The 27,071-nt window shown below is 39.4% G+C and overlaps 2 protein-coding genes across 3 annotated transcripts; both read left to right on the top strand.

Annotated features, from left to right (window-relative positions):
• The first annotated feature begins 678 nt into the window (after window positions 1-678).
• LOC124379546 (adapter molecule crk-like) lies at window positions 679-10,503 on the top strand. Its single transcript, XM_046839954.1, has 3 exons — window positions 679-2,513; window positions 5,586-6,154; window positions 6,341-10,503. Exons 1-3 carry the CDS (start codon window positions 2,294-2,296, stop codon window positions 6,473-6,475), a joined length of 924 nt encoding a protein of 307 aa, XP_046695910.1. The 5' UTR covers window positions 679-2,293; the 3' UTR covers window positions 6,476-10,503.
• A 567-nt stretch (window positions 10,504-11,070) lies between these two features.
• Window positions 11,071-26,774, top strand: ywhae2 (tyrosine 3-monooxygenase/tryptophan 5-monooxygenase activation protein, epsilon polypeptide 2). 2 transcript variants are annotated; one of them, XM_046839955.1, is made up of 6 exons: window positions 11,071-11,281; window positions 19,440-19,639; window positions 20,595-20,701; window positions 20,903-21,109; window positions 24,330-24,466; window positions 25,683-26,774. In XM_046839955.1, exons 1-6 carry the CDS (start codon window positions 11,221-11,223, stop codon window positions 25,733-25,735), a joined length of 765 nt encoding a protein of 254 aa, XP_046695911.1. In that variant the 5' UTR covers window positions 11,071-11,220; the 3' UTR covers window positions 25,736-26,774. The 2 variants fall into 2 exon arrangements, with proteins under 2 accessions (XP_046695911.1, XP_046695912.1); XM_046839956.1 differs by lacking the exon at window positions 25,683-26,774 and adding an exon at window positions 25,015-25,038.
• The last annotated feature ends 297 nt before the right edge of the window (window positions 26,775-27,071 follow it).

Raw genomic sequence — 27,071 nt, 5'->3', positions numbered from 1 at the left:
TTAAAATATGGTTGACATGAGTTGGAGTGGAAGATCTTGAGTGGCCTGCTATTAAGCTCTGACCTCAACCCTATTGAACACCTTCGGGATAAATTGAAATGCTGACTGCACCCATGGCCTGCTCACCTCACCTACATCAGTACCAGGATGACCACAATTCTCCACAAGCACACTCCAAAATCTGGTGAAACATCTTCAACTACCAACTAATTTACAGGGATGTAAACACATTTCAGGTACAATGTACAAAAGCTTGTGCATTTAGACCTTCTTCCACATATGTGGAAACTTGATTAACACAGGATCTCTTTGTATTCTGTAGCATTTTTCATTTCCTTCACTGAAAATAAAGTTTACCAAACATGTTCAGGTATATCGCTACCCCTGCATACAAGGCAAGCAACTTGAGTGTCTCACACAGAGCCATGACCTTGAACCCATGTTGGGACTGGAACCCTGATGAAACGTCCCTGTCCTATTAACTCAACATCAGTGCTCGAAAATAAATGGTTGAATAATCAAAAAACACCACAGCCACACTCCAAAATCTAGTGGAAACCCTACGCAGAATAATGGAGGTCATTATTACAGTAAAGGGGAAATAAATTTGGTATAGGATATTCATATATATGTTAATATTTCAAGCACATTAATGTAGTATGCAGGTGACCACAAACCTTGGGTGGTTTGTAACATACACCACAACGGTACACCGTAATACAAGTACAATACAATGTTTACAAGGTTTAGGGTATAGCCATAGATTTATTGTATAACACTGCCACCTTTTGACTTGGTGTTAGAACTGCACACTAGACTTTTTTTTTATACTGAATGCAGCCGGTGACATTCCAGACTAATTCACAATAATACTATTTCATAATGTATTCAAATACCAGGCACATTAATTCATGAAGCCAATACAATGTTTTGTTTCTAAATTTTACAGCCAAAGATCTGTAAACACCAGAGTGTGTGATTGTAAGTGATGTCCTTTCTACAGTATTCTACAGTCAGTTCTACTGAGCAACTCTTAAAATAGCTCAACATTAAAGATCATCATATATCCAACACCAACTCCTACATGTAAGAGCCTTTAAAAATTCGGGATGTTTGCGGGGTCGGCATCTAATCTTTGAAGGTCCATAATCTTCATGAGGTGGGACACAACTGGAGCTGGTGCACCTTCAGGATTTCTCAGGATGGGTAGAGAAAGAAAAACAGTGGAGAGGAATTAGCATAGCTGCTGTTTATAACAGCACAGTGAAATTCTTATTCATATCCCAATTATATCCCATATCCCAGTTATGAAAAGCTTGGGTCAGAGTGCAGAGTCGGCCATGATACAGTGCTCCTGGAGCACAGAGGGTTAAGGGCCTTGCTCAAGTGCTCAAGAGTGGCAGATTGGCAATCAGTTACACAGAGCCTGGGTTGAGGTTGAGGTTGAGAGTAACCTCAATCAATGTAACAATTAAAATAAAACCACTTACTACAATTTCTCATATCCCAGCTTGTCAGGAGGCTGGGGTCAGAGCACAGGGTCAACAGTGATACAGCACCCCTGGAGCACAGAGGGCTAAAGGCCTTATTTAAGGGCCCAAAATTGGCAGCTTGGTGGTGCTGGGACTTAAACCCTTAATCTTATGATCAGTAAACCAGAGCCTTAACCACTGAACCACCATTGCACTTAACGATAGAAAAGAAAAGAAAAAAAAACACTCCCTGAGTTGACTTTTGAGTTGACATAACTTTTGACCTAATTTTTTTTAACTTTACTAAAGAAAGGAAAACAGTTACATGTTATAAAATTGCAAGAATATCAAAAAGATGACAGTTAATAGTCTTAAGGGCCTTTGGACTTGCTTTAAGTAGTGAGAATGTCCAGGTGGGATTTAAGTTCTTTGACCTCATGTGCATGGCTGGTGGGTCAGACAGCATTTTTTTAATTTTTGCACTGGCGTGACGTCACATCCTGTCTGTGAGGTCAAAACCTCTCTCAAAGTCCGCCATTTCAGCTCGAGAGTAGCTGGAATAGTTGAGCGAAACAAGTTATATTGTAACAAAAAAGTTGGTTTATAGAAAGAAAGCGCGTTTGCAAGTTAGTTCCTGCTACTTTTAAGTATTGTTTTATTCAGAAAGCGGATGTGAAGTGGTGGAACAAAGCGGCCCGATGGTGTTTTGTGTTTACCGAGCAGGAGCTTTCTGTGGGAGCTGAAGTTTTTGTGCGAGTTCTGGATCACGGATTGGACCGAGGCCTGAAAGAAAGCCTTTGGGTTGGACTGGGAATTCCGCCATGGCTGGTCACTTTGACGCCGAGGACCGGGATAGCTGGTACTGGGGACCTATGAACCGTAAAGACGCGGTGTCGAAGCTGCAGGGACAGAGGCACGGAGTGTTCCTGGTCAGGGACTCGACCACCAGTAAGGGTGACTATGTCCTGTCCGTGTCTGAGAACTCCAAAGTCTCGCATTATATCATCAACAGCTGGAGCAACAATCGACAGTCTGGAACAGGTGAGGAGGAAAAAATGGGGTTTGCTGTATTTATTTTGTAAAAACTTTTACACTCCCTTTTTTAGCCCGATGTTAAAATGAAGCGCCAACTTCGTCCAGAATTCCCCAAAATCCAGTCGACTCCTTTGACTTCGATTCCTTTTAGAGTCGACTCCTTTGACTTTGATTCCTTTTGGAGTCGACTCCTTTGCGGGTGCACGGTGTTGGAAAGTTTCTGTCCATACAGCTAGTATCAGTTAAATCAAATGAAATTCAATACAAATGTAGGCTGTAAGGTTTGTGTAAAATAACGCTGCTTATATTCTATAACACTTCTAGTCAGTCGCTCTCGGATTTTATTTCGGGTCAATTTTCAGAACTACAACAGTCACATAATATGCTTTTTTAAAAGTTATCTACAATAGTATTTTAGAATGGAATATGTACATACTTTTGTTTGTGTGTGTGTTTTGGGGGGTAGATTCAATTGATTTATTAAACCCTTAAACACCTTGAATTGAACGGTTTTCATGCCAAGGAAGAGCACCACAGATGCATTATTTGATTTGAGAATGTTGATGGAGGATTATAGAGAAGGTCAGAAGGAGTTGCATTGTGTACTTGTGGATTTAGAGAAAGCGTATGACAGGGTGCTGAGAGAGGAGTTGTGGTATTGCATGAGGAAGTCAGGTGTGTCAGAGAAATAGGTGAGGGTGGTGCAGGACATGCATGAGGACAGTGTGACAGCAGTGAAGTGTGCAGTAGGAACAACAGACTGGTTCAAGGTGGAGGTTGGACTGCATCATGGATCGGCCCTGAGCCCTTTCCTGTTTGCAGTGGTGATGGACAGCTTGATAGACGATGTCAGACTGTAGTCTTCGTGGACTATGATGGTTGTGGTTGATATTGTTATTTGTGGTAAGAGTACGGAGCAGGTTGAGAAGAGCCTGGAGAGGTGGAGGTATGTGCTGGAGAGAAGGGGAATGAAAGCCAGTAGGAGTAAGACAGAGTACATGTGTGTGAATGAGAGGGAGGGCAGTGGAGTGGTGCGGTTGCAGGGAGAAGAGGTGGAGAAGGTGGACGAGTTCAGGTACCTGGGGTCAACAGTGCAAAGTAATGGAAAGTGTTAGAGAAGTGAAGAAAAGAGTGCAGGCAGGGTGGAGTGGGTGGAGAAGAGTGATAGCAGGAGTGATTTGTGATAGAAGAGTATCTGCAAGAGTGAAAGGGAAAGTTTATAGGACTGTGGTGAGACCTGTGATGATGTATGGTTTAGAGACAGTGGCTTTGAGTAAAAGACATTAGGTGGGGCTGGAGGTAGCAGAGCTGAAGATTTTGAGATTTTAATTGGGAGTGACAATGATGGACAGAATTAGAAACCAGTTTATTAGATGGACAGGATGTTTTGGGGACAAATTAAAAGAGGCCTGATTGAGATGGTTTAGACATGTGCAGAGGAGGGACATGGGGTATATTGGTAGAAGAATGCTGAGGATGGAGCCACCAGGAAGGAGGAAGACCAAGGAGAAGGTTTATTGATGTAGTGAGGGAAGACATGCAGGTAGTTGGGTTGAAAGAGTCAGATGTAAAGGACAGAGTAATATGGAGATACTCTTTCAACACCTTTAATTTACTCGAAGATTTGACTCGCTTCTTGACTTTTGGAATCGACTTCACTTATTCAACACCTTGAACTGACTCCACCTATTCATCATATTGAATTGACTTGATGAATTAGCTTGTGGAATTGACTCCTCCTGTTCAAAACCTTTTTAATGAATTCACTGAATTGACTTGTGGAATTGACTCCTTCCATTCAACACCTAGAATTGACTGTTAAATCCGCTTATTGTATTAAATGTGGGGTTGCAATTTGAGAACGACTCCCAATGCTTTCTATTGTAACTTCATTGTATTGGTTTACAACATGAATTACATCACCATTAGATTTTTGTTTTTAATTCTTTTAATTAAATACTTTGTTTTTTTTCAAATATAAATAGATAGGCATATAAACCAGCTGTTGATTTTATAAAGTCTAAAATTTCTGTACATGGTTGTTTGGTGAGTCTAGGCCCAGCATCATTCAGAGTCACAGTTCGTTTAATGCCGTATTCAAATTACTTCGTAAAGGAAATTAGTGCAGGTTTATATAGCAAACCTGTATAATGTGTCTTTCGTGCTATTTTTAGACATGGGACTGAATTTTGTATGAAATGTATTCATGCTTTTGGTACAACGGCTACATCTGGATTATCTCCTCGACGGATGGGCGTGGCAGAGTAATTTTTATTTTATTATTATTATTATTTTTATTTATTTATTTTTTGGTGTACAGCACAATCTTGTACCACCAACGAGTTTTCAAACTACAGGAAAAGGAGTGTGTGGCTAGAACTAGTTCAGACTTATACGTTACTTTTTAAACAGTGACTCACTTTGTGTACATGTGGGAATCAAAGTAGGAAGTCTTAGTCGTCATGGGCTGGCGTTAAGTTGGCACTTGCAGGTCTCAATGTGGATGGGTGGAGAAGTGGAATTTCCAAGTGGAAGTGGAAGGTGCTAAGCAATGTGCCAAGGGTGAATGGTTTGGGTGACACAAGGGCAGGGTGACTAAAGCACAGTGTATATAACGTGTGTGTGTGTGTGTGTGTGTGTGTGTGTGTGTGTGTGTGTGTGTGTGTGTGTGTGTGTGTGTGTGTGTGTGTGTGTGTGAGAGAGACATGTTTGCTTTGCTAAACAAACACAAAGGTGTTTTATATTAAAAAAGGACAGTTTCTGATGGTTTAACACACTTTATCTTCTGCTTATCAGGGAGCTCAGCGAGCATGACGTGTTTTTTACGCTACCCGGATGTGTCTTGGATGCATGTACTGTGATTAGGAGACTTTGTTTTGTATATCTTTAGTAGCACAAATGATTTTAACGGTAAACACATTTAGTTTGATGTTTAGTCAATCATCGTTCCGTTCGTACATTAGTGCTTAAATGTCTTTTTTTTTTTTTTTTATAAACTGTGGTTAATCATGCGTTTGTCATGCAGTTTATAATTGATGTTCTAATGATCTACTGTCTTTTATTATTAAAAAACCCCAGGTCTGCCTCAGTCTCGATTCCGGATTGGCGACCAGGAATTCGACACACTTCCAGGCCTGCTGGAGTTCTACAAGATCCACTATCTGGACACCACAACGCTCATTGAACCCGTCGCGGCACGTTCCAAGCACGCCAGTCTGATTGGACCAGGGCCCACGGGCGTCCCAGCGAGGCAAGACGAGGCCGAGTACGTGCGTGCGCTCTTTGACTTCCCGGGAAACGATGACGAGGACCTGCCATTCCGCAAAGGCGACCTGCTGCGCGTGCTCGAGAAGACCGAGGAGCAGTGGTGGAGCGCTCAGAATTCCGACGGACGCAAAGGCTTGATTCCTGTGCCCTATGTGGAGAAATACAGACCCGCTTCGCCGACCAGTGGAGGTCCTGTAGGGCATGTAGTGTCTGCTGTCAGTGCGCAGGATGAGAACGGAGCTCCGGTTCCTGGCAAGCTGGACTACGCCCATCCTGTGGTTAACACTCAGCTGCCTAACCTCCAGAATGGGCCTGTATACGCTAGGGCCATCCAGAAGAGGGTGCCTAATGCATATGACAAGACTGCTCTTGCACTCGAGGTACGTGCACTTCTTTCTTTCTTTCTTTCTTTCTTTCTTTCTTTCTTTTAGTGTGTTGGAGCACATGTACAAACTGTGTTTCCAGATGTTAACGCTAGAGATGTAAACATTTTATTGACCATTTAATAACACACATTTACAGCAAAATATTTTGTTGTTTTTTTATTTATTAAATTTCTGTTGCAGGTGGACGACTTGGTGACTGTAACGAAAATCAACGTAAATGGCCAGTGGGAAGGCGAATGCAAGGGCAAGAAAGGCCACTTCCCCTTCACACACGTTCGCCTGCTTGACCCGCAACAGCCCGAGGAAGAGAGCTGAGACCCACACACCGACACACACTCTACTGAAGTTCTTAACCTGTTTTTGTGTCCACTCCAAAATTGCTAAATCTAAAATCCAGACCTGGCTGCATCAGTATTGGATGATCCCCATGCTGCAAAAACCAGTGATCTTTTCACTTCACAGTCACAGTCTTTAAAAAAGTAATCGTGCAGCATAAACATCTGCACTACAGAGCGCCAAGTAATGAAATCCATATGTAGGCACAGGTTAGTTATTACAGTGCCTGGCAAATTAATTCATGTGTAGTAGAAACGTTTTGGACAAAGAGATGGACTACCGCAAGCCTGCTGCAGGAGACCGAGAGAGACTCTTTTGCACAGCTCTCATCTAAGCAACGCCCTGGTGTGTTAACAACGTTACCAGTCACCTGCTGTGCTGAGATATAGGTACTATGTTGATGAGGAAAAATATAGTTGTGCCATCACAAGTTTTTCTATTTTAACAACCTACTTTTGGATTATTATTATTATTTTTTTTTTTTACCAGTTACATTAGTATTTCATTTTTCGTTACATTAGTATTTTACCCTTTTTATAATTCCTGATTAGTTTTTGATTCGCATTTAATTCTGATCCTTTCGGGATTTTTTGTTTGCTAATAGGAAATTGTCTGAAAGGACTTGAATTTCTCAAGAGATGTTTAGACTTTACATTCCATGCTTTTTTTTTTTTTTTTTTTTGGGTACATTTGCAGGAATGGGAGGACTCAGGATACCCCCCCAAATTCATATTCCAAATTTATATCTGTTTGCCAGTTTCTGCATTTGTCCACGTAATTTTAGGTGCCAAAAGCAAACAATGCAGAGACTATGCAGCTTGATTATGTGCAAGTGCTTTCATTAACTAATACTGTTGTTAATTTTAGCTCTAAAATTGTTCTACTCTGTTGACACTCCTGAAAAAGGTTTTTAAGCAAGTGAAAAGTAATATTAAACATCTTATTTCAAATTTTCTATCAGATTGTATAACAAAACTAAGCTTTTGCCATGAACATAACCATAAAAGTTGACATGTCGCTAAAAAAAAAAGAAAGCAAAGACTGTTGCTTTAACTTTAATCACAACTATCGCTTTTTTCCAGAAACACTCCCATTTAAAACTGACCATCTCCATTAACTCCTGCAGAAACACTGACCATCCCCATTCGCTCCCTCAGAACCACTGACACCCCCATTCGCTCCCACAAAACCACTGACATCCCCATTTGCTCCCACAGAACCACTGACATCCCCATTTGCTCCCACAGAAATGCTGTTCATGCCCTTTCATTCACATAGAACCTCTGGACACACCCATCCACTTCCACAGAAACACTGGCTACGTCCATTCACTGACTCCAAAATAAACAAAGCTCAACTCCATTATATCTGCTCACTATCATAGATATTGTCGACACCCACCTGCTTCCTCAGAAACCAGCCACGCCCGCTCATTTCCGCACAGGTTGTGCCTTCGCTCCGTGTCTCCAGACATTCACTGAAACAGAAACAGACTGCTTTGCCTCGTTTCCCTAAAACATTTGGACTAAAACTAACCTTCTGACCTCTTGCATGTCTGCACCAGTTAATTTTCATTGCATTTCCCTGTCAGACTAAACACTGTAATGCTTCTAGGCTTCATTAAGGACCCTTCTGAGGGACCCTGCAGAAATATGAGTCTAAAGAAAGGCAGTACAGATTGACACAGACAGGTGGAGCATGTCTGGTCTCGCTGCTATCTTGCTCCTGTGCTTTCTGCTGAGTAAGTGACACAAAAAGACCAGCACGCGTGTTAGACCTCACAGTTGTTTTATCAACGTTTATTGTAAATTTTCTTTTTCTTTTTTTTTTATATAAAACCTGGGAGTTTGGTTGGATTACATACTGACTGATCAGGAACGGTTCATTAAATGCTCAGGAACTTCTAGGAACTTTAAGCTTTAAACATGGGGCTTCCATTAGTTGAAGATGTTTAAATATTACTATATGATGTCTTCTTCGAGGGTATTTGTGTTGTTAGAATCATAACATTAAGAATATTGAACTGAAATCGAATATTGTGGTTGAGGAAAGAGCAGAACGGCGTACGATTCGACTTTTTAAAAATGCGTATACTCTAAATTCCCAATAGGCTTTTTTAATTTTTTTTATCGAATACAGATTTTGAAAAAAACTTTACAGGACTCCTATGAATTATAAAATCCATGTATAAACTTTCGCAACCAACCTTACATTTCTAGTGGCATTATTCTAACCCCATAGTCAGTCCTTTTTTTTTTTTTTTTGTTTTTTTTTTTTCCTCCCCCTAAAAGGAGGCAGTTTATCCATCCTTTTACAGACTATAGAAAGACAATAACATGCATTCCTTACATTAGCTATGCTCACTGATGGAAACACAGTATTGAAGCATCAAGTGTGACTTTATGTTTAAATAGTGTTGTCATTTCCTGGTACATCTTCATCACAGACTTTCCTCGAAATTTCGGTGTTTGGCAGTGCTCTATATTCCAGTGTATTCCAACTCTATTAATTCTGTACAGTATTGTCATTCGGGGCACTACAGAGGTTTTATATGGTTGCGTTGGTGCAACGTCAGGTACCTTTATGACTAATGTGTGTTTAACCGAAACGTCTCAATGCCATTATTAACACCGACTCTCAGACTTTTTCTCGATATGTGTAATTGTTTGCTCGAGTGCAACTCTATAAGTCTCATGTTATTGTTATTATTGGTATTATTACATAATACAGAATGTAGATTGTCCCGAATAATATTATGGTGTTTTTATTTTTTTTATTTTATTTTTTTTTATATATAAATTGGATATAGAGTACTAATTGCCTCCTGTTGTACTGCCACTTTACATAGTGGTATAATGACTATGGGGACGATGTCAGAAACAGTATTGAAACTAGGTGTTGGATGATCGCATTATGATATCGCAATAGATAAGCATCAGGCTATCTATCTAGATCTATCATATATATATATATATATATATCTCTGTCTGTCACACACTTTTGGCTGTTTTTAAGTTCCCTGGTTTCCATGCTTTAGTTTTTTTGTACATTTTGTAATGTTTTTTGTAAATATTTGAAAATGTACGCACGGTGCAGATTCTAGTGTTAATGCTTTGTTAGACAAACCTCAGCAGAATCAAATGCATGCTCTTTATTGTGTGAAAAGAATCATGGTACAAATTGTTTTTGCTCAGTCCCTAATAAGTACACAGAGGTTTTGTTCGTCACATCAGCTTTTTAAACCACTTATTGAAATTGCAATGACCAAGTGTTGAATTTTTTTCTTTTATTGCTTTTGTATATTTGAGATGGTGGGTTTTTATTTTATTTTCTATGAATATAAATCTTCTTTCTGAAATGGACATGTAATAATGCTTTTCTCTGATTGGTATAAGGTTGATCAGTATTCATTCTCTATACCACTTTGTTGTTTTTTTTTTTTTTTTTTTTTTTTACATATTATTTACTTTTTGGAGTTCAGGCTCTTTGTGCTTCCGTTGTACTGATTAAAAAAAAACCGAAAGGGTGGGTACTGAACTGAGAAGCGAATAATTTATCAAAACTTTCTTTTACTGCATTTATAATAAATACTTGATGACGCACACCCATTTTTATGGAATAAGAAAGAGGTTCTCCAGCTTCAACAATTAAAAAATGGGGGGAAAAACGATGAAAGTGTCTTGGAAATGCCATTAATGCGTTTTATTATACAGTTTTTATTACATTTACAGCATTTTATCCTTAAATGTGGTAAAGAAACGTTTCATTTCAGGAGGTCTGTAATTCACGCAAGTTCATTATGTACAGATTTGTTCACCACACTGACTTGTGGTATTGTGCACCTTACCTCCTTAATCAAAACCTTTTTTTATGTATAAATATACCTAGAATGCTTTGCTTCCGTTTTGTTTTGCATGGAAGATTGATATTTTCTATTTACTTTAGATCTTCATACTATGGGCCATATAGCGTGTTACTATACTTAGTAAATAAAGTGTATTATCAGAGCTGATTTTGTTTTTGTTTCTTAATTGAATAATACCTAGTTTAATTGAAAGCTCAGTGACCAGCATAAATAAAAGAAAAGGCTGAACTTTTCCACAATGTGTTTTTTATATTTTATAAACTGGATTTAAATGAATAAATTGGACATCATTGCCTGAGAAGGGTTGGCAAAAGTTTTGGCACCCCCCAAGTTTTAGACGCATGCGTCAAAATACATGAAATATATACTATTTCAATATATCGTTTAATATATAAATGATTATTTTATTTTATAGAAACACATTTTTTTTAAGAACACTTTTGCTGCAGCGCGGACGCGTGTCTAGTAAAGCACTAAGCTCCGCCGCCTGCTTCCTTTATGGAGTTCCGACGCCATCTTTGGAATCCAGTTACTCACATTTTCTCCCCCATCCGCATTCTGGTAAACCACGCCCACTCACGGATTGACTTCTTTTGATCTGTTCGGAATGCCATAGCTTGATTGGTTGCTGCGGCTTGGAACACGCGCGAGCCGGAGCGCGTAGAACCAATGGAATAGCAAGGGGGTGAGGTTTTGAGAAGAATACGGGTGGGGAAAAGTGACGCCTTAGCTACCGGTAGAGCGGGAAGTCCGGCTGCTGTGGTGTCGCTCCGCCAGGATCTACCGACTGACTCGCCCACCTTCGAGCCTTTCTTTCCCCCCCTTTCTTCGCTCTTTTTTCCCCACACAGTGAAGCACCATGGACCGAGACCACTTCGTTTACCAGGCAAAACTCGCCGAACAAGCCGAGAGATATGACGGTGAGTGAGTGACAGAGCCGTTTTTTTCTTTTCTTCCCCTCCGCTCCACAATTTCTCATGTTAGCCTGATAGCTTCCTCACAGGGCTCCTTTTCTAAGTAATATTTACTACCTGCAACGTCTTTATGACTCAGAGCCGTTTGAGTTCAACTGTATATATACTTTATTTATCACTGTGTGGAGAAAGTACGAATATTTCTCTAATTGAAAAGCAGGGACTCTCACCAAGCGGCTATGATTAATGGGATGGGAGGGGGGTGTGGGGGGGAGCTAGGGCTGCTTAGGCCTTATCGTGTGTATGTGTGTGTGTTAAAACCCCAAACAAACTCATTGATATTCTCACTAAATGACACATTTTGAAGCATTTGACGCTTTAAAATAGATCATAATCGTACCCAGGACTAAGTATTATAGAACCCGAGCGAATATTTTGACCCGTTCAGATTAGAAAACCTATTCATTTCGATGCTAACGACATGCTAACGCTGTGAGGCGCGTTATTACTGAGGGATTCGCTTCAGCACGCATGTCGGGTTTTAGACTGATTTTTTTTATTTTCATTTGAATACAATATAACTCAAATTCGGTGGTGTGACTTACAAAAGTATTATATATTTGCTAAATTTCGATAAAAAGGGGTACAAAATATTTCCTAGCGGTAGCTTCTGTCTCAGTGGACACGAGTAATGCTAGACATGAGCATGTGGTTCTATTATGTGTAGCACAGCTTTTCCATTGAGGTAGAACCTGGATATATTTTATAACCAGAGTGCAGCTTGTATAGCAGTAATGAGTCACTCGACATACAGCCATTATTGTCTTAACACCTGGCAACAAAAGTAAGTACATCCTAAATTAACATGTCCAAAGTGTCAACATTTCGTGTGAGCACCATTGTTATGTAGCACTGCCTTGATCCTCCTGGGTATGGAATTCATCAGAGCTGCACAGGTTGTTGCTGGGATCCTCTTCCACTCCTCCATAATGACATCATGGAGCTGCTGGGTGTTAGACACATGGTGCTTCTCCACCTTACGCTTGAAGATGCACCACAGGTGCTTAGTAGGGTTCAGGGCTGGAGACATACTTGGCTACTCCATCACCTTCAAATTCAGCCTCATCAGCAGGGCAGTTGTTGTGTTTGAGATCATGTTGGGAAAACTGCTGTTCTGCTCGGTTTCTGAAGGGAGGGCATCGGGTCCTGCTATGGAATGTCAAAGTAAATGTTGGAATCCATGTTTCTCTCAGTGAACTGCAGCCCCAGACCATGATGCTACCACCACCATGCTTTACTGTAGGCAAGACACACTTTTCTTGGTACTTCTCACCAGGGTGTCGCCATACATGCTGGACATCATCTGAGCCAAACAAGTTTATTTTAATCTCATCAGACCACAGGACATGGTTTTAGTAATTCATGCTCTTGAAAAGGTCATCTTCAGCACACTGTTTGTGGGTTTTCTTGTGAGCCTAATGCACAGCACGTGGACTCAACTTCTTTGATGGACCCTTGCAAGGCCTGTTCCGAGTGGAACCCGTCTTGGAAAACCTCTGTACGACCCTGACCACTGTACTGAAGCTCAGTTTCAGGGTGTTACCGATCTTATATTCTTGGCCGTCTTTGTGGAGAACAAATCCTTCGAGAGGTCCATGTTGAACATTTCAGTATGTGAGAATTGTACTCAAAGCACCAAATTTTAACTGCTATAATACAAGAGACACAAATTTGTATGGCACTGTCAAGCAGACAAAAACATGAACATGATGAATCGAACATCTGGCTGTGCGTGGTTAAGTGACATACAGCTATCATCACTTAGGGTGTACTCACTTCTGTTGCCAGCTACTTTGACAATAATGACTGTATGAGTTATTTTTAGAGGGAAGTAAATACTTACTGCTATACAAGCTGCATGTTGACTACTCTAAAGTATATCCAAGTTTTATTTCTATTGTTTTGTCCCCTGACAAGATATACTGCAATGGATGCTGAAAAGTGAGGGTGTACTCACTTTTGAGTGTGTGCATTTTTTATATATGTATATGCTGCATTCATATACTTGTCCTATGAATAAGCTGAATTGACATCATAATAATAAATAAATCACTCTGCTGCTGTCTGAAGAGCTATTTATATTCATGTTTAATACACTGCAGAGAAATAGTTTTTCCTTTGGCAATCAGAATATCTAACAGTGCAGAATAGGTTGCTTTAGAAACACACCTCCTCTATACTGCAGGAGTGTACAACATCAGGGTGCAGACTGGTCTAAAACACAGAGGAAACGTCGACCGTTAATCGCATTGCAAGTTTTAATCTAAGGAACAATGCTCTGGCTCGACTCCTAAACCCAACAAGCTGCTTCTCTCAGTCACTGTGTTTCAGTGACCGATTTTGGTGTCGTATTATTGTGAAGTTCAATAATATAATCGTGGAGAAAATCTGGTGTTAGATTTCAAGTTTTTAGGATCCATCTAATCTAAATGATCTAAGTGTTTGTATATGAAGAGGTGAGCGAAAATGAAAAGACAAGAAATTCAGCATGGTTGTATCTGCAATGTTTAAGGTTCAGGTAGAAATGAACAGAAGGAGAAATTTCACCCTCTCCTTTATGAGAGAGTGAAATGGTGATGTAAGAATCTGTTGAAACTAAATGGACATATGGACACGTTTGCTAAAAAAAAAAAAAACACTAGCTAGATTAATTTTTCTCCTGGATGACATGCATATAATTTTTAGTATAATGTCATTTTAAGTTTTTCTTTCTATTTTACATGTCCATTTTAATCCTAGATTTAGGACACAAGCTCACATTTTTCATGCGATTAAATGTTTCCAGAAAGGTTTTGCCTCACTAATATTTAGCTCAGTTTTATATTTCTTACTTTTCCCAAGTGATATAAAATCCTTAGGTTACAGTAGCCTGTATATGCTCGCTGCATTAGTGTATAATGTAACCACTTTGAAGCCCTTTAAAGTCCACTGCATACTTATTTGTGATTTAGTCACAGTTGAAAGACGGATTCCTTGTATTGATGATGCATTAGTTTTGGTGCAACCTAGGTTTTTGCTTTTGCTTCTTTGTAAATGTTATATGCCATAAAAATATTTGGTTATATTTAACGAGTGCTGCTTTAGTTGTCTAGCAACTTCTTTTGCTTTCTGAGGTACTCCAGGGCTCTAATGCCTCTGAATTCTGATGCATAAACGTAGAAGAACTTTTTGCTCCAAATTAAAGGCAGATCCAGTGCACTGGAACGTGTTTGTGCAGGTCAGGTCACTTGAGTTTCTAGGGCACTGAAGGGAAAGTGGTGCGATTAAAGGTTGTACAGAGGATCTGTGAAGAGCAAATTGCTGATGAGCATGCTTGGACATGTTTGTGGTTTTATTACTAAATTCGGGCTGCAACTAATAACTACTTTAATAATCGATTGAACAAATGATTATTTTTTTCCAATGAATCTATTAATTGGAATAAAAAAAGTTTTTTTAATTAGATTTTTGCTATATACTATATAAAACCCTGAATTAGATATTTAAATGCAATTTGTGTGCATTTTTTCAATTAAAACATTTGTATTTTGCAGATTGCAGGTAGACAACCATGCTTAAAAAATCTATATAAAATATAATACAATGTTTTGACAATTTCTGTTTAAAGATATACACACATTTTGTTAGTGACAATATTAGCATCTGGAATATATAATTAATTTTGTATAATAATTAAATTAACTAAATGTACAAATAATGAAAACGATAATTTAAAGCTTGTAAAGCCGCAGTAAATCACATTTGAGAACAGAAGTTAACTGTTGTAGTAGACAAATGCTTTAAAAGAGAATGAAACGGAGAAACGAAGCAAACTAACGGGTTTGATTTAAAAGAAAAACTATGCATACCACAACAGTGACTAAAAATGTAATCGTTTACCACTGCTGTTATTTGCTGCTTTTAGATTAAGTTTGTTCTCACCGTTTTAATTGAATCCATCACTATGTCGCAAGCAGATTGCACAACCTGATACTCGCAAATCATGACAGAACAGATCCAGTGCGTCCGTCCCGAAGTTAGCAAATAAACTGTTTACACAATAACACTTCATTAATCAACCATTTTCACAATGTTGTTTACCGTGCTGAAGTTTTGCCTTTATCCGTGACAAGTGTGGTGTTTTTTTTTTTCACGTGCATCACTGCGGTACTTCCATGCCACACAAGCTCCGCTTCGCATAACTCCCAGGTACAGTTTTCTTTGTTGTGTTTAATATAAAGTTCTCCCAATTGCCTTGGATTACTCAGGACGCACACTTTTTCTTGCTGCCGGTTGACCCTGTGCTGTCCGCCATTTTTCCAAGCGGCTGTGTAATCTTAGGGTCATGCTAACCCGTCTCTTTTGCAGCCCAACTAATCGATAAGGACATTTGTTGACGACTAATTTCTTTATCGATTAGTTGTTGTAGCTCTACTAAACATTGATCAATGTTTGACATTTATCAAGAGTGATCTAGATGTGGCACTTTATTTGGATTTTACATTGGTACTGTTTTGTTTGCTATTAAGATGAATAGGGCTTGCCATTGCCTTGGAACATGGATCCTTTTATTATGGAACACTTGGAGAACATGGATGAATTATCTTGTACGTAATAGATTTTGAAGTATCTTCTACGTAGCCTGCTTGAAAGAAGGAGGCAGCGGGTACAGCTGGGGTTGAGCAGGCCGAGTTCGCAGGGTGAGGAATCTGTGTGAAAGAGTTCAGAGGGAGGAGAGGCAGTGGGGTTTGGCAGGGGGTGGTTCTTTGTCTCTTACATAAGCTCAGAAAAGAACAGGCTCATCCTGCCCATTCACTTGTTTCTCCAGAGGGCAGAAAAGAAGTTCTGCTAAAAGAGGCTCTTGCTTGACATCTTGTGTTTTTTTTTTTTTTTTTTTCTCTCCCCCTCCTCTCCCTGTTATAAGGAAGTGCGGTGTCGGCGGGGCTTTGGGTGCTGACTGAGGCTCCTGACCTTTGAGAATTCCAGCGCAGTGGTGTAATGGTGATGCCCCTCCCCTTCCTGCTATGTAGTTCCACACTGTGTAATCTATATTGAAGAACAGGTCTTACATCATCCTCGCTTGTCGGACCACCTCACTCAGACACTGCTGCTGGCATTTGTTCTCTCGACGTTCAGTTTGTGATTAAAGGAATCAATCTAGTTTCTCATTCGAGTTGAAACGTGAAACTTGTAAAACCACGTTTGAATACACAGGCTTGTACGTCCCAAGATGTCTTGGATCGTATTAGATCAGTGCAAATAGCATTTTTGTAACTTTGAGTTTGAACTGATATGAATTTGCAGCAGTAGCAGAGCTGCTTTGGTATCATTGGTGCGTATTGCAGCACAGTGCATGTGATTGCACTACCTGAAGTTGGAAGCTTTTCCATCATGTGTTAAATTTGATAACGGATGTTTTTTAAAAAAAAAAACCCTGCAAATTTGACTCCGTATTTAATGTTTTGTACTCTGTCAGTCACAAAATGAAACGAGCCATGCATCAGCCCTGGCTCAGAGTTCTACTACGTTATGCTACTCCGCATTCCCATTCCGATGATCTCATCCCCTGCTTTCACTGCTTATCTTCAGAGTGCATCTGTCTGTCTGACATAGGTGGCTCCTCTGGGACAGAGTTATAAAGCAGATCCTTGTTGCGTGTTTGGGCTCGCATTGTGCATGCCTACCACCTCAGAATTGTCCAGGAGCTCATGCTGCAGCGCTTGTTGTTCTTGTCCTAGCATTAGCAGTGGGTGTTTCTGTTCTGTTTTGTTCCCCTTTTGTATTGCTGCACACGTAGTCCAGTAGAAGCAGATCCTAGATGAACATTAGAGAATTACGTCGCCTTGTTGTGCATTCTGCGCAAAACACACTGGCAGTCCACCAGCCTGTCCATTAAAGAGAGGAAGCGAGGACGATATGACACATTTTAAAGGGCGTCTTCTCATAATGTATTTAATAAAGATTTGAGTGGACAAAGAAAGTTCTTTATTCGCAAGGATTTCCTGGGCATGGTCTTTGTTAATGTCGTTGGGGGATTTGTCATCATAGGCTTCACTTGTTTGCCGTCTGTATTTATAATACATGTAGATTTTTCTCCCTTAGGACGCAAGTCTCGTTTCACAGAGCTTGCATTAGTGGAGGTTCATTCAAATTGCATGACCAGTAGTGTTCTTGCTTTTGGGTTTTTTAAATCCTTTCCAACTAGAGCTGTTCTATTTTTTTTTTTTAAAACCCACCCCATTGTGATTGCTCGAAGATTCGACAGAACGAAAGTTGGGTGTATATTATGGCTGCAACGACCAACCGATAAAATCAATAATAATCGATAATTATATTAGTTGTCAACTAACGTCGTTATTAATTAGTTGGGCTGCTCAAGTTACGGGTTAGCGTGATGCTAAGATTACACAGCCGCTTGGGAAATTGGCGAACAGCAGGAAAAAGTGTGCGTCCTGAGTCATCCAAGGCATTGGGAGCATTTTATATTAAACGCAACAAAGCAAATGTGATTTACTGTGGCTTTACTACGTTTCCTCGTTTTCATTGTTTGTATATTTAATTTATGCATATAACATTTTATTATACAAATTCAAATCAATTCTATATGCTTGATGCTTATATCTGTACTAATAAACAAAATATCTGTTTATTTAAATACAAATTTTTATGCGTCGTTGTCAACTTGCCATCTGCAAAATACAATACAAATGTTGATTTACACAAATTGCTCCACCTTTCATACTCAAATGCTTTTTTTTTTCTTTACAGAAACAACCCAGCATGAGTGAATTAGTTAAAAAGAGATTCCCCATGCACTGCTTGTTGAGGAGTAATCATTCCACTTTTAATGATGTAATATTGTTTTTAATAAGTTGTTCTTGGTTACTTCATTGTTAAGCTATGAAGCTCTTGCACTATTCAAGATTTGGCTGATCTTCGACATTTAATATTGGTATTTCTAATCTCCCTCCTCTGTACAAACCCTTCAATATTTGGCTGCGGCAAGCCTTCGGTGCTTGGGATTGGATGGATGAATGGATTGTTATTAAAGTGATTTGATTCTGACGTCAGTATTGTAAATAAAAAATACAATATGGTGATAATGATATTTGGATTTTCACACTGCAGTATGGCCACATCAGACGATAACGTTGAAAATCTAGCCATGACTCAGAGAATAGCAACCCGATCTTAAAAATCTACAATGGTGAACTTACTCATGTTCTTGGCCAGAGTACATTCAGTTCATCTTCTCCATCTGCCGACATTGTGTTTAAACTAATAGGTTTTGTTGTGTAATGCTGACACTTGCTGAATCGCCTGAGGGCTTGAACACTCTTTAACCTGTCGTCTCTGTTCTTAGGCAGAAAAGACGATCAACCCTTCATAATGGCCTCCTCAACTTGAGGGTTGCCTGGCAACAAGCTCAGTGGGAAAGGTTAAAGGTCACTGTGTTTAGAAATAGCCACAGCTTGTAACCCTTCCAATGTGAGAGTAACCAGATCTATGCTTTAGGTTTAATGCTAAAGCCATAGTTCTGTTCTGGTTATGAAAAAGAAAGGATTCTCTTAACTATTCATTTTATCGGCTGTTATGTACCATACCGTTTTTTTTTTTTTTTACTCTGAAAATCTGTTTTTTAAATCATACACGTTTTACAGCTTTCTTTGAAAACACATTTACAAAGCTCTTATGACTCAGACAGTTGGCTTTACTTTATATATTTTTTGGTCCCTGTTCCCAACACACCTAAATCAGCTCTTCTGACTAAGTATATTTTTCCACAGTAATTAAATTTTCCTCTTGTCAGTGTTGACAGGAGGCATTCGTCAGGTATAATGTAGTGAAATAATGACTGACAGATTTCATAGGGCCTGTCTGCATGTATACCTTTTAAAAATTATTTTATTATTCACATTTTGTCCTTCTGTGCACATGAAAGCAGCAGTTAGGGCAACTAAAACAGAAGCTTTAGAAGAAATGTCAAAAGTCAGTTTTCTTTGTGAGGAGCGAAAACTATCCAGGTCCAAAAGCATAACCAAATAATAAAAAAAATGCATTTCTCTTTGAGCTTTTAGTGCTTCTTTGGTTTGGGTTATGAATTTTCTGTTCATATGTGTTGCAGAAATGGTTGAGTCTATGAAGAGCGTCGCCGGAAAAGACGTGGAACTGACGGTGGAGGAAAGGAACCTGCTATCCGTGGCTTATAAGAACGTCATTGGTGCACGAAGAGCTTCATGGAGGATAATCAGCAGCATCGAGCAGAAGGAGGAGAGCAAAGGCGGAGAAGACAAACTCAAAATGATCCGTGAATACAGGCAAACAGTGAGACTGCATTCCTTTTTAATCTGTTACCTTGCCACATTGACCTGTTGTTTTTTTTTGCTATTTCATATCAAAGTGTGCATCACACCACCATCTCTCCCATAATTAACTGTTCTGGTGCGTTTGTATTCCACCAGATTTTGTCCCAGTAGAATTTTTCCGACTCAGTGCTTTGTGTGTGATAAATATGGGAAATATGGGCGGCTGCAAGGTGGATAGAATGTTGTTGCTTTGAAATGAAGCTGCCTGTGATAATTTTTTTCTATGTATTGTTACAATGGAGCGTTCGAATTTGAAAATGGTGGCTTTTTGCTTCCTAAACAGCCAGTAAGCAAGTTGGGGGAAACGGGGGACATGTGCGCTGTTGAAAATCTTGTTCTTAAAAGAACCTAAGGACGTTTATATTATTTACCATCACCGCGTTATTTATTATTAACGTCTATTTTTCTCATCCGCATGCAGTGTGACTTGATAAATGTAGATTTTTAGATGAAACGCTAGGCTAGTAAGATAACCAATCTGACTGGAAATGTCGCTATGGTCACACTGAGCGCGTTGTTCGATGATTTCCCCCTTCTTCCTTCTCCATATTGACACCAGTGTCACTCCAGCTGGTGTTCTTCTTTCCTTCTGTAGAAACAAACAAGTGTGAAAGCACCCTTAGGTTATTGACTCTCTTAGTTTTGTTTTAAGGTCATCAAAACCAGATGTTGCAAGCATTTTTTTTTTTGCACTCGGCGGATGTTCCACCGTGTTGTTTTCAACCTGCATGGCATTTCAGTGATTATAACATTAGCCCAATTCATTAGCTCAATAATGGCATAGGTGTATATCCTTTCTCTAATTCTGACCATCTGTGTATTTTAAATGGCTTTAATACTGTGACTGATTTATCCTGCACCCATAGTGTTGGCTTGTTATCTACTTTTATATAAAACACGTGTTTCCGTTATAGGTTGAGAAAGAGCTGAAATCAATCTGCAATGACATTCTGGATGTACTGGACAAACACCTCATTCCTGCAGCCAACACGGGCGAGTCAAAGGTTTTCTATTACAAAATGTACGTTTGCATTCACACGATTTTTTTTCACCCAGAAATGGGGATTTTGCTTTCATTGGATCTTTTTCTTATGTCCAGCTTGTGCATTACAACTTTTCAAAACAAGTTTTAAGGTGTGTGTGTGTGTGTGTGTGTGTGTGTGTGTGTGTGTGTGTGTGTGTGTGTGTGTGTGTGTGTGTGTGTGTGTGTGTGTGTACACAGGAAGGGCGACTACCACAGGTACTTGGCAGAGTTTGCTACAGGCAACGACAGGAAGGAAGCAGCCGAGAACAGCTTGGTAGCGTACAAAGCAGCCAGCGACATCGCCATGATCGAACTGCCGCCGACACACCCCATCCGCCTGGGGCTGGCACTCAACTTCTCCGTCTTCTACTACGAGATCCTCAATTCTCCGGACCGCGCCTGCAGGTCAGCTCCAGAAGCGTCTTGGATAAACCCCCAAAATAAGCTTTTAACTTCTATTCACGTATTCACGTTTACATTTTAGTCTCCAGGGAATCTTCTGTGCATGCTCAGTTGAGGGAAGGATGCATGCAATCTTCAGAAATGTAAAAAAACACGAAAATGTGTTTGATAAACTTTAGTCAGAAAAACCTTTTACTAAATGCGCATGAAAACCACTGAAGCACGGCAAACACAGTTGTCTAATTATCTAATAATTCATCTAAGTTCTTCATGATTGCTGTTTGCGTCGCGTTTTTCTCAAATTGTTTGCCTGCCCAAGTATTTAGAACACAGTATTTATTTAAAATTCTTCAGTGCTACAGCTCTGCCCTTTGCCTCAGTTTGCACCTTGCAACCGTATTTATCAGATTGCATCTACAAAGATGCTGCAAGTCAAAAATACACAAGCTCGTTTGATTCATCTCGCACTTCTTCTCCGTAACCAAAGGTGTGAAAGCAGCACCACAGGATCGGATTGTCTAGTCATCTTTTCGTATCCGATCAGTTTGCGTTACAAATCGCATGATTGAAGACACATCTTTGCTCAGTAATTCTTCACCAACAGTACCTCTCGGTTACTTTGAAATGAATGCTCGAGTTAAAAGAGCTGTCAGGTTATTTATGGTTCAAAGTCAAACACGCCAGTCAGTTTTGGGTGAGTCAACCCGTGAGGCATTTCACTTCAGCGCCACCATGATTAAATGGCTTGTTGAATGTAATCACAAGGAGCAGCTGCTGTTCTGTGTGTATAAAATAAGCTTGTCCTATTAAAGTTTTCCCAAAAAACACTAACACAACACAGAATGAGGATACGTCTTTAAACCTTTATCTTTGTTATGATTACCTGATCCTGTGGAGATAGAAATGCCTTTAGACTTCATACATTTTTTTTAATGCTTCAGCAACACTTAGGTGTTCAGATGGGAATTCCTAGAAATTCCATCTCTGTGTTTGTGGAAGATGTGGCACCTCGGTTTTCAAGTCACGGTTCGGTAAATTTCAGTACGGCTAGGTTGATGAAATGCAAAACCTAAAATTGCTTGTCGTTTTTTTTTAACACAGTTTAATATTATTAACATGTGAACATCAAGAGTTTATATGTTTAAAACAATTTTAAATAAAATGCTGGCTTGGTTAAATAATATATAAAATATTTTATAGAAATAAATTGAATCAAATTAATGAAATACACTTATTATATTGATTAAATTGAGTAATCAATGAAATTGGCACAAATTGATTAAATGTAATTAAATAAATTGAAAAATGTAATTAAATAGTTTATTTGGTAGACCTCATTTGGGTTATACAGATGTTTTCCCCAGCCATTAGGGTTGCACAAGCCAGTGCACTCTTGGTGCCGGTCCCAAGCCCCGGATAAATGGTGAGGGTTGCGTTAGGAAGGGCATCCAGCATAAAACGTGCCAAATCAAATATGCGGATCACGAAACAGAAATTACAGGGGGGTTATGGAGACGGATGATCCGCTGTGGCGACCCCTAATGGGAGAAGCCGAAAGAAGATGATTTTTTTACATTTAATGTTAATTTTCTTAAAGATATGTTCTACTTAAATGTTCTTCTTGAAATTGTCAGGATTTTCTCCTTTAAAAATAAATTCCTGAAGCTGTACATAAAACGCTAAAGAATCCATAGCATTAGCCGCTAGCTACTTCCTGGTTAGCGGTTAACGCTAGCGCTATAGATTCTTTAGCGTTTGCTTGCATGTGCCAAACAAATCTTATTTCTGGTACGAAGTGAGTGACCACAGTGACACTGCGCTAACTCTAGTCTTTCTTTTTTTTTTTTTTTTTTTTTTTTTTTTTATACATACTCCTGGCATTGTTGTGTATGTTTTCAAGTAAAAAAAAAAGAGTAAATAAACTAAATGTATTTAACTAATAAAAAATAAAATGCACTCAAAGTGCGCGGCGAACTCTAAACAAACGTATACATTCGTGAGGGAACGTTGAAGCGAGATTTTAACTGTCGCATGTAAAAATGTCTGTCATAACTTTGTAAACACGCACAGTTTCCAGATCCAGACATGATCATCAATGGTTTCCAATCGTTATTTAAAAAAAAAAATGTTATCCTCTTGGCTCTGATTTTTATTCTAGAGGGAGCTTGTGTATTTAATGAGTCCAGTAGAAACCTTTCAGCCTTGAGTTTAACCTGATTAATCCTCTTCGATGTGTTTTATTGTCCTATTCCTCACATGCATATATTCATGACGAGTACGCATAAAAGCAGCTCTGACGATTGCGAGTCTTCTTTCTGATCACGCCGCATTTCATTCATCAACCACCTACGGATGAGCGTGATAGAAAGCACTGTTGAAAAAGCTGCCATTTGCTGTGTATAGTGTGAAACATCAAACCAGCCCTTCATGTCTTTGTGAATCATCAGCCGTGCGCCTGATGGGACGTGGCCACAGCGCCTCGCTAATTCATCAACGTGTGACGGTCTGTTAGGCATTATTCAGAACTGGATAAATCATAATTTACAATATGGTATATTAAATATCTGCAGGTGTTAATTTTTTTTGTAACAGCAGTTGTGACAATTTTGTTTCCATAGTAACTGCAGTACCATTCAAATTGTGGGCACACATTCTCCTTCAATGGTTTTCCTTTATTTTCTATTACTTTTTAATATTGTACATTTGTACTGAAGACATCCAAATTATGAAAGAACATGAATGGAATTACAAACAAAACAAGTCTTAAACGAAAAAAAAAAAGTCTCCTCCTCTTCTGATCACCTCCTAATAGAGCTTTTATTTAAAATCTTTTAAATGTTGATCACAAATATGAATAATATTTATAAACTGCGTGAATAAAAAAATAAGCAATTTTGTTTTGCATTTCCTCCCCCTAACCGAAGTGTGTGTGTGTGTGTATGTGTATGTATGTGTATATGTGTATGTGTATATATATATATATATATATATATATATATATATGTATGTATATATATATATATATATATATATATATATATATATATATATATATATATATATATATATATATATATATATAAAAAATAGTATTTGTAGTGAAGGTGCTTTGTAGAATTAAATTTTCTACAGATGTTGTGAGCTCGCTGAAATGAGAGCTAAAGGAGATTGCGTGAAATGTAAATTGGCCTGACCTTTGACCCGGTTGTTCTCCTCAATTTAGGTTGGCGAAGGCGGCGTTTGATGATGCGATTGCAGAACTGGACACACTCAGTGAGGAGAGCTATAAGGACTCAACACTTATCATGCAGCTGCTACGTGACAACCTGACACTATGGACTTCAGACATGCAGGGAGACGGTAAGAAAGCACGCAGAACTGTCGAGCCCCAGAGCAGCCCAAAGCTCCACACACTGTGTACACGAGTCAGTCCCTGGGATCTGATTCAACAAGTGCTTCTTTGGACATTTCCTCTAGTGTTCCTAATTTCTTTTTCATTACAGCAGATTCTATTTCTCATCCCTACTTTTCCTCTTAGTGTCTCTTTCTAACCCTTTTTTGCACTCCTTTTTTTTTTTTTATATATATTTTATTTTATGTACCTTTTTGATTTATTACAACTGTTTTTTTTTTTTTTAAATTTAAATTCCTTTTTTAATTTAATTTCTCTCTTCTCTTGTTCTTGTCCTTCTTTCTCCAACCTCCAACCCCCATTTAATTTCATTTCTTTCTTGGTTGTTTCTTTCTTTGTTTTGCACCTCTCTAATTTTTGTCATTTGTGTCCCGTCCCCCCCATTTCCCTGGTTTGTTACTTTGTCTCTCTCTCTCTCTCTCTCTCTCTCTCTCTCTCTTTAATGTATGCTCCCCAGTTCTCTAACCTTTTCACTCTCTCCATGTGACTGGCATAGATTCGTAAGGACCTCACCCCCCCATTTCCCACTAGAGCTCCTCTTTGTAAGTTCTCTCTATCTGCTGTGCTTCATCTCACCTTTTCTTTCTCACCCCTGCTGCTCCTCTGCTTCTCACTAACTCCACTGCATCCTACTGTGTGTGTCCAAGTGAAGATCTATTTATTGTCACAAGGGCAGTGTGTGCCTCCTGTTCACGTTGTGTCCGTCTACTCTTTTGCACTTGTATGAATTCTTACTCCAGCTAGCGTAGCCCGTGTGACATCACTGATCACTATTTCTGTTCTTTTTGTTTCTGGGCCTTTATTTCACTCCTTGCTAATTCCTCACCACACGTCGACGTGAGCCAGTTGGCCATGCAGTCGCCTTGGCTACGTTGCCAAGCAGCAAGCGGCTGAGAAATCCTAGCGGGGTTCTCGTCCCTGTTAATGAAGTTCCAGTAGAGCTAAAACCGCCTTGCATTGGTTGTGAATTTTAATGTTTGGGGTTTTTTTTTTTTTTTTGGTACACATTCAACACAGCACCTTGTGTGTGAGTGAGCTTTATAGTCATTTTAAAAAACACACTCCTTGGTTGCACTATTGTGTACGGTTAGCACTTTTACACATTTAAAAATGTATTGATTTAATGTTTGAAATTGTGTTTATACCAAAATGTTCTCATCTCAGGTGAAGAACAGAATAAAGAAGCACTGCAGGATGTGGAAGACGAGACCCAGTGAGACATCACATGGGACACTTCCCCCTATTCTCTCTCTCTCTTTTTTTCTCTGTCTGTCTGTCTCTCTATCGCATCCCAAGTGTCTGGTCCCGTCCCTCTCAGGTCTCCATGGTGTCACCAAAAGAGCTCCGAAGTCAACCTGTCTTTTCCACACATTTACACTTTCTCTTCTGTATGTCGGTTTAGCGCTCTACTCTTTTGGGTTATTCCCCTGGCATTTTTAAATGTCTCTCCTCTCCCCTCTCTCTTTCCTGCCCTTAATCATGGCACTACATGAATCCACACATGAATTCGATCTCCTGAGTGAATGAGCATTGTGGCGAACTTCCCCTGCTGGTCTATTTGTATAAAAGTCTCCGCGTGTCGTCTGCGTATGGGCTTATTTTATGTCTCACTTTTGCTTTTAATTCAGCGCGTGGTAGCGGTACGGCGTCATTTGCCTCTGTTTTGTGATTGTCAGATTTATTAGTTCTGTAATCACACACATTGTTGACTGTGTCCTGGCAGCTGGGATACTAAATCTTTGCTGTCTATTCTGGGAGATGCAACACCCTGCAAAGGGCATTTTTTTTCCCCCCTTTCTGCTTATATTTTTTAAACATTAAAAAAGGGATGCCTATTATATTTTCAGGTGCTCGTTTTTAAAGCCGTTGTGTTTGGCCACCAGTCTGTTTTTGTCGCTTTACACACACCGGCCTCTATGCAGAACGTCGCTCCAGCAGTGCATGTGAACATGTCTAATTATTGAGTGGTGGGGAAAGACCCCAGGGGAACTCCTCAGCTTTTATTTTTTCGTCAAACTTGTTTCAGATGCAGGTTTCTTTGCCTCCGCTTCGGCTCTCTCTCCCTCTCCGATTTCCTCTTTTGCTCTCTAGAACTTTCTCGTGTTCTTCTCACCCGTTCAGTATGTGTAACTTGAATCTGATTTGTACTACTGGATATTCTGATCGGAGCCAACACGCACCATCTGTATTCTTACTGAAACACAGCATGGGATTAACTTTAACCTTCAAATAAAACCAAACTTAAGTTAAAAAGAACATGTCTCGTGTGTCTTCGGTTTCTGATGTCAATGTGTTTCAAACTGGAATGATTTTTCTACACACACATATTGTGTAGTGCAGACATGAATACAGGTGGAGTAGAAATGTAAACAGGGTTTTCAGGTGATGTCGCTTTATGGGACGTGTTAAGTGTGGATGCAGCAGCAGCTGTACGATAACCAACGTTCCCCTGTTACCGTGCAAGGATTTGTCTATAATGCGAGACTGTGAGTTGATCAGTTTTTATGTAAATGTAATCAATTGTCCTACTTTGGGACTCGATTAAAGCCAAAC

The sequence above is a fragment of the Silurus meridionalis genome, chromosome 25 (genome assembly GCF_014805685.1).
Source record: "Silurus meridionalis isolate SWU-2019-XX chromosome 25, ASM1480568v1, whole genome shotgun sequence".
NCBI lineage: Eukaryota > Metazoa > Chordata > Actinopteri > Siluriformes > Siluridae > Silurus > Silurus meridionalis.
Note: the sequence above shows the minus strand (reverse complement) of the source record. Positions and strands in the feature narration are given on the sequence as shown.

Excerpts from the sequence above, each read along its gene's own strand:
- LOC124379546 (XM_046839954.1), top strand. The coding sequence starts at position 2,294 with ATGGCTGGTCACTTTGACGCCGAGGACCGGGATAGCTGGTACTGGGGA. Across the intron at positions 2,514-5,585 it reads CAATCGACAGTCTGGAACAG|GTCTGCCTCAGTCTCGATTC; the intron begins GTGAGGAGGAAA and ends AAAAAACCCCAG. Across the intron at positions 6,155-6,340 it reads AGACTGCTCTTGCACTCGAG|GTGGACGACTTGGTGACTGT; the intron begins GTACGTGCACTT and ends TTTCTGTTGCAG.
- ywhae2 (XM_046839955.1), top strand. The coding sequence starts at position 11,221 with ATGGACCGAGACCACTTCGTTTACCAGGCAAAACTCGCCGAACAAGCC. Across the intron at positions 11,282-19,439 it reads ACAAGCCGAGAGATATGACG|AAATGGTTGAGTCTATGAAG; the intron begins GTGAGTGAGTGA and ends TATGTGTTGCAG. Across the intron at positions 21,110-24,329 it reads TCTCCGGACCGCGCCTGCAG|GTTGGCGAAGGCGGCGTTTG; the intron begins GTCAGCTCCAGA and ends TCCTCAATTTAG.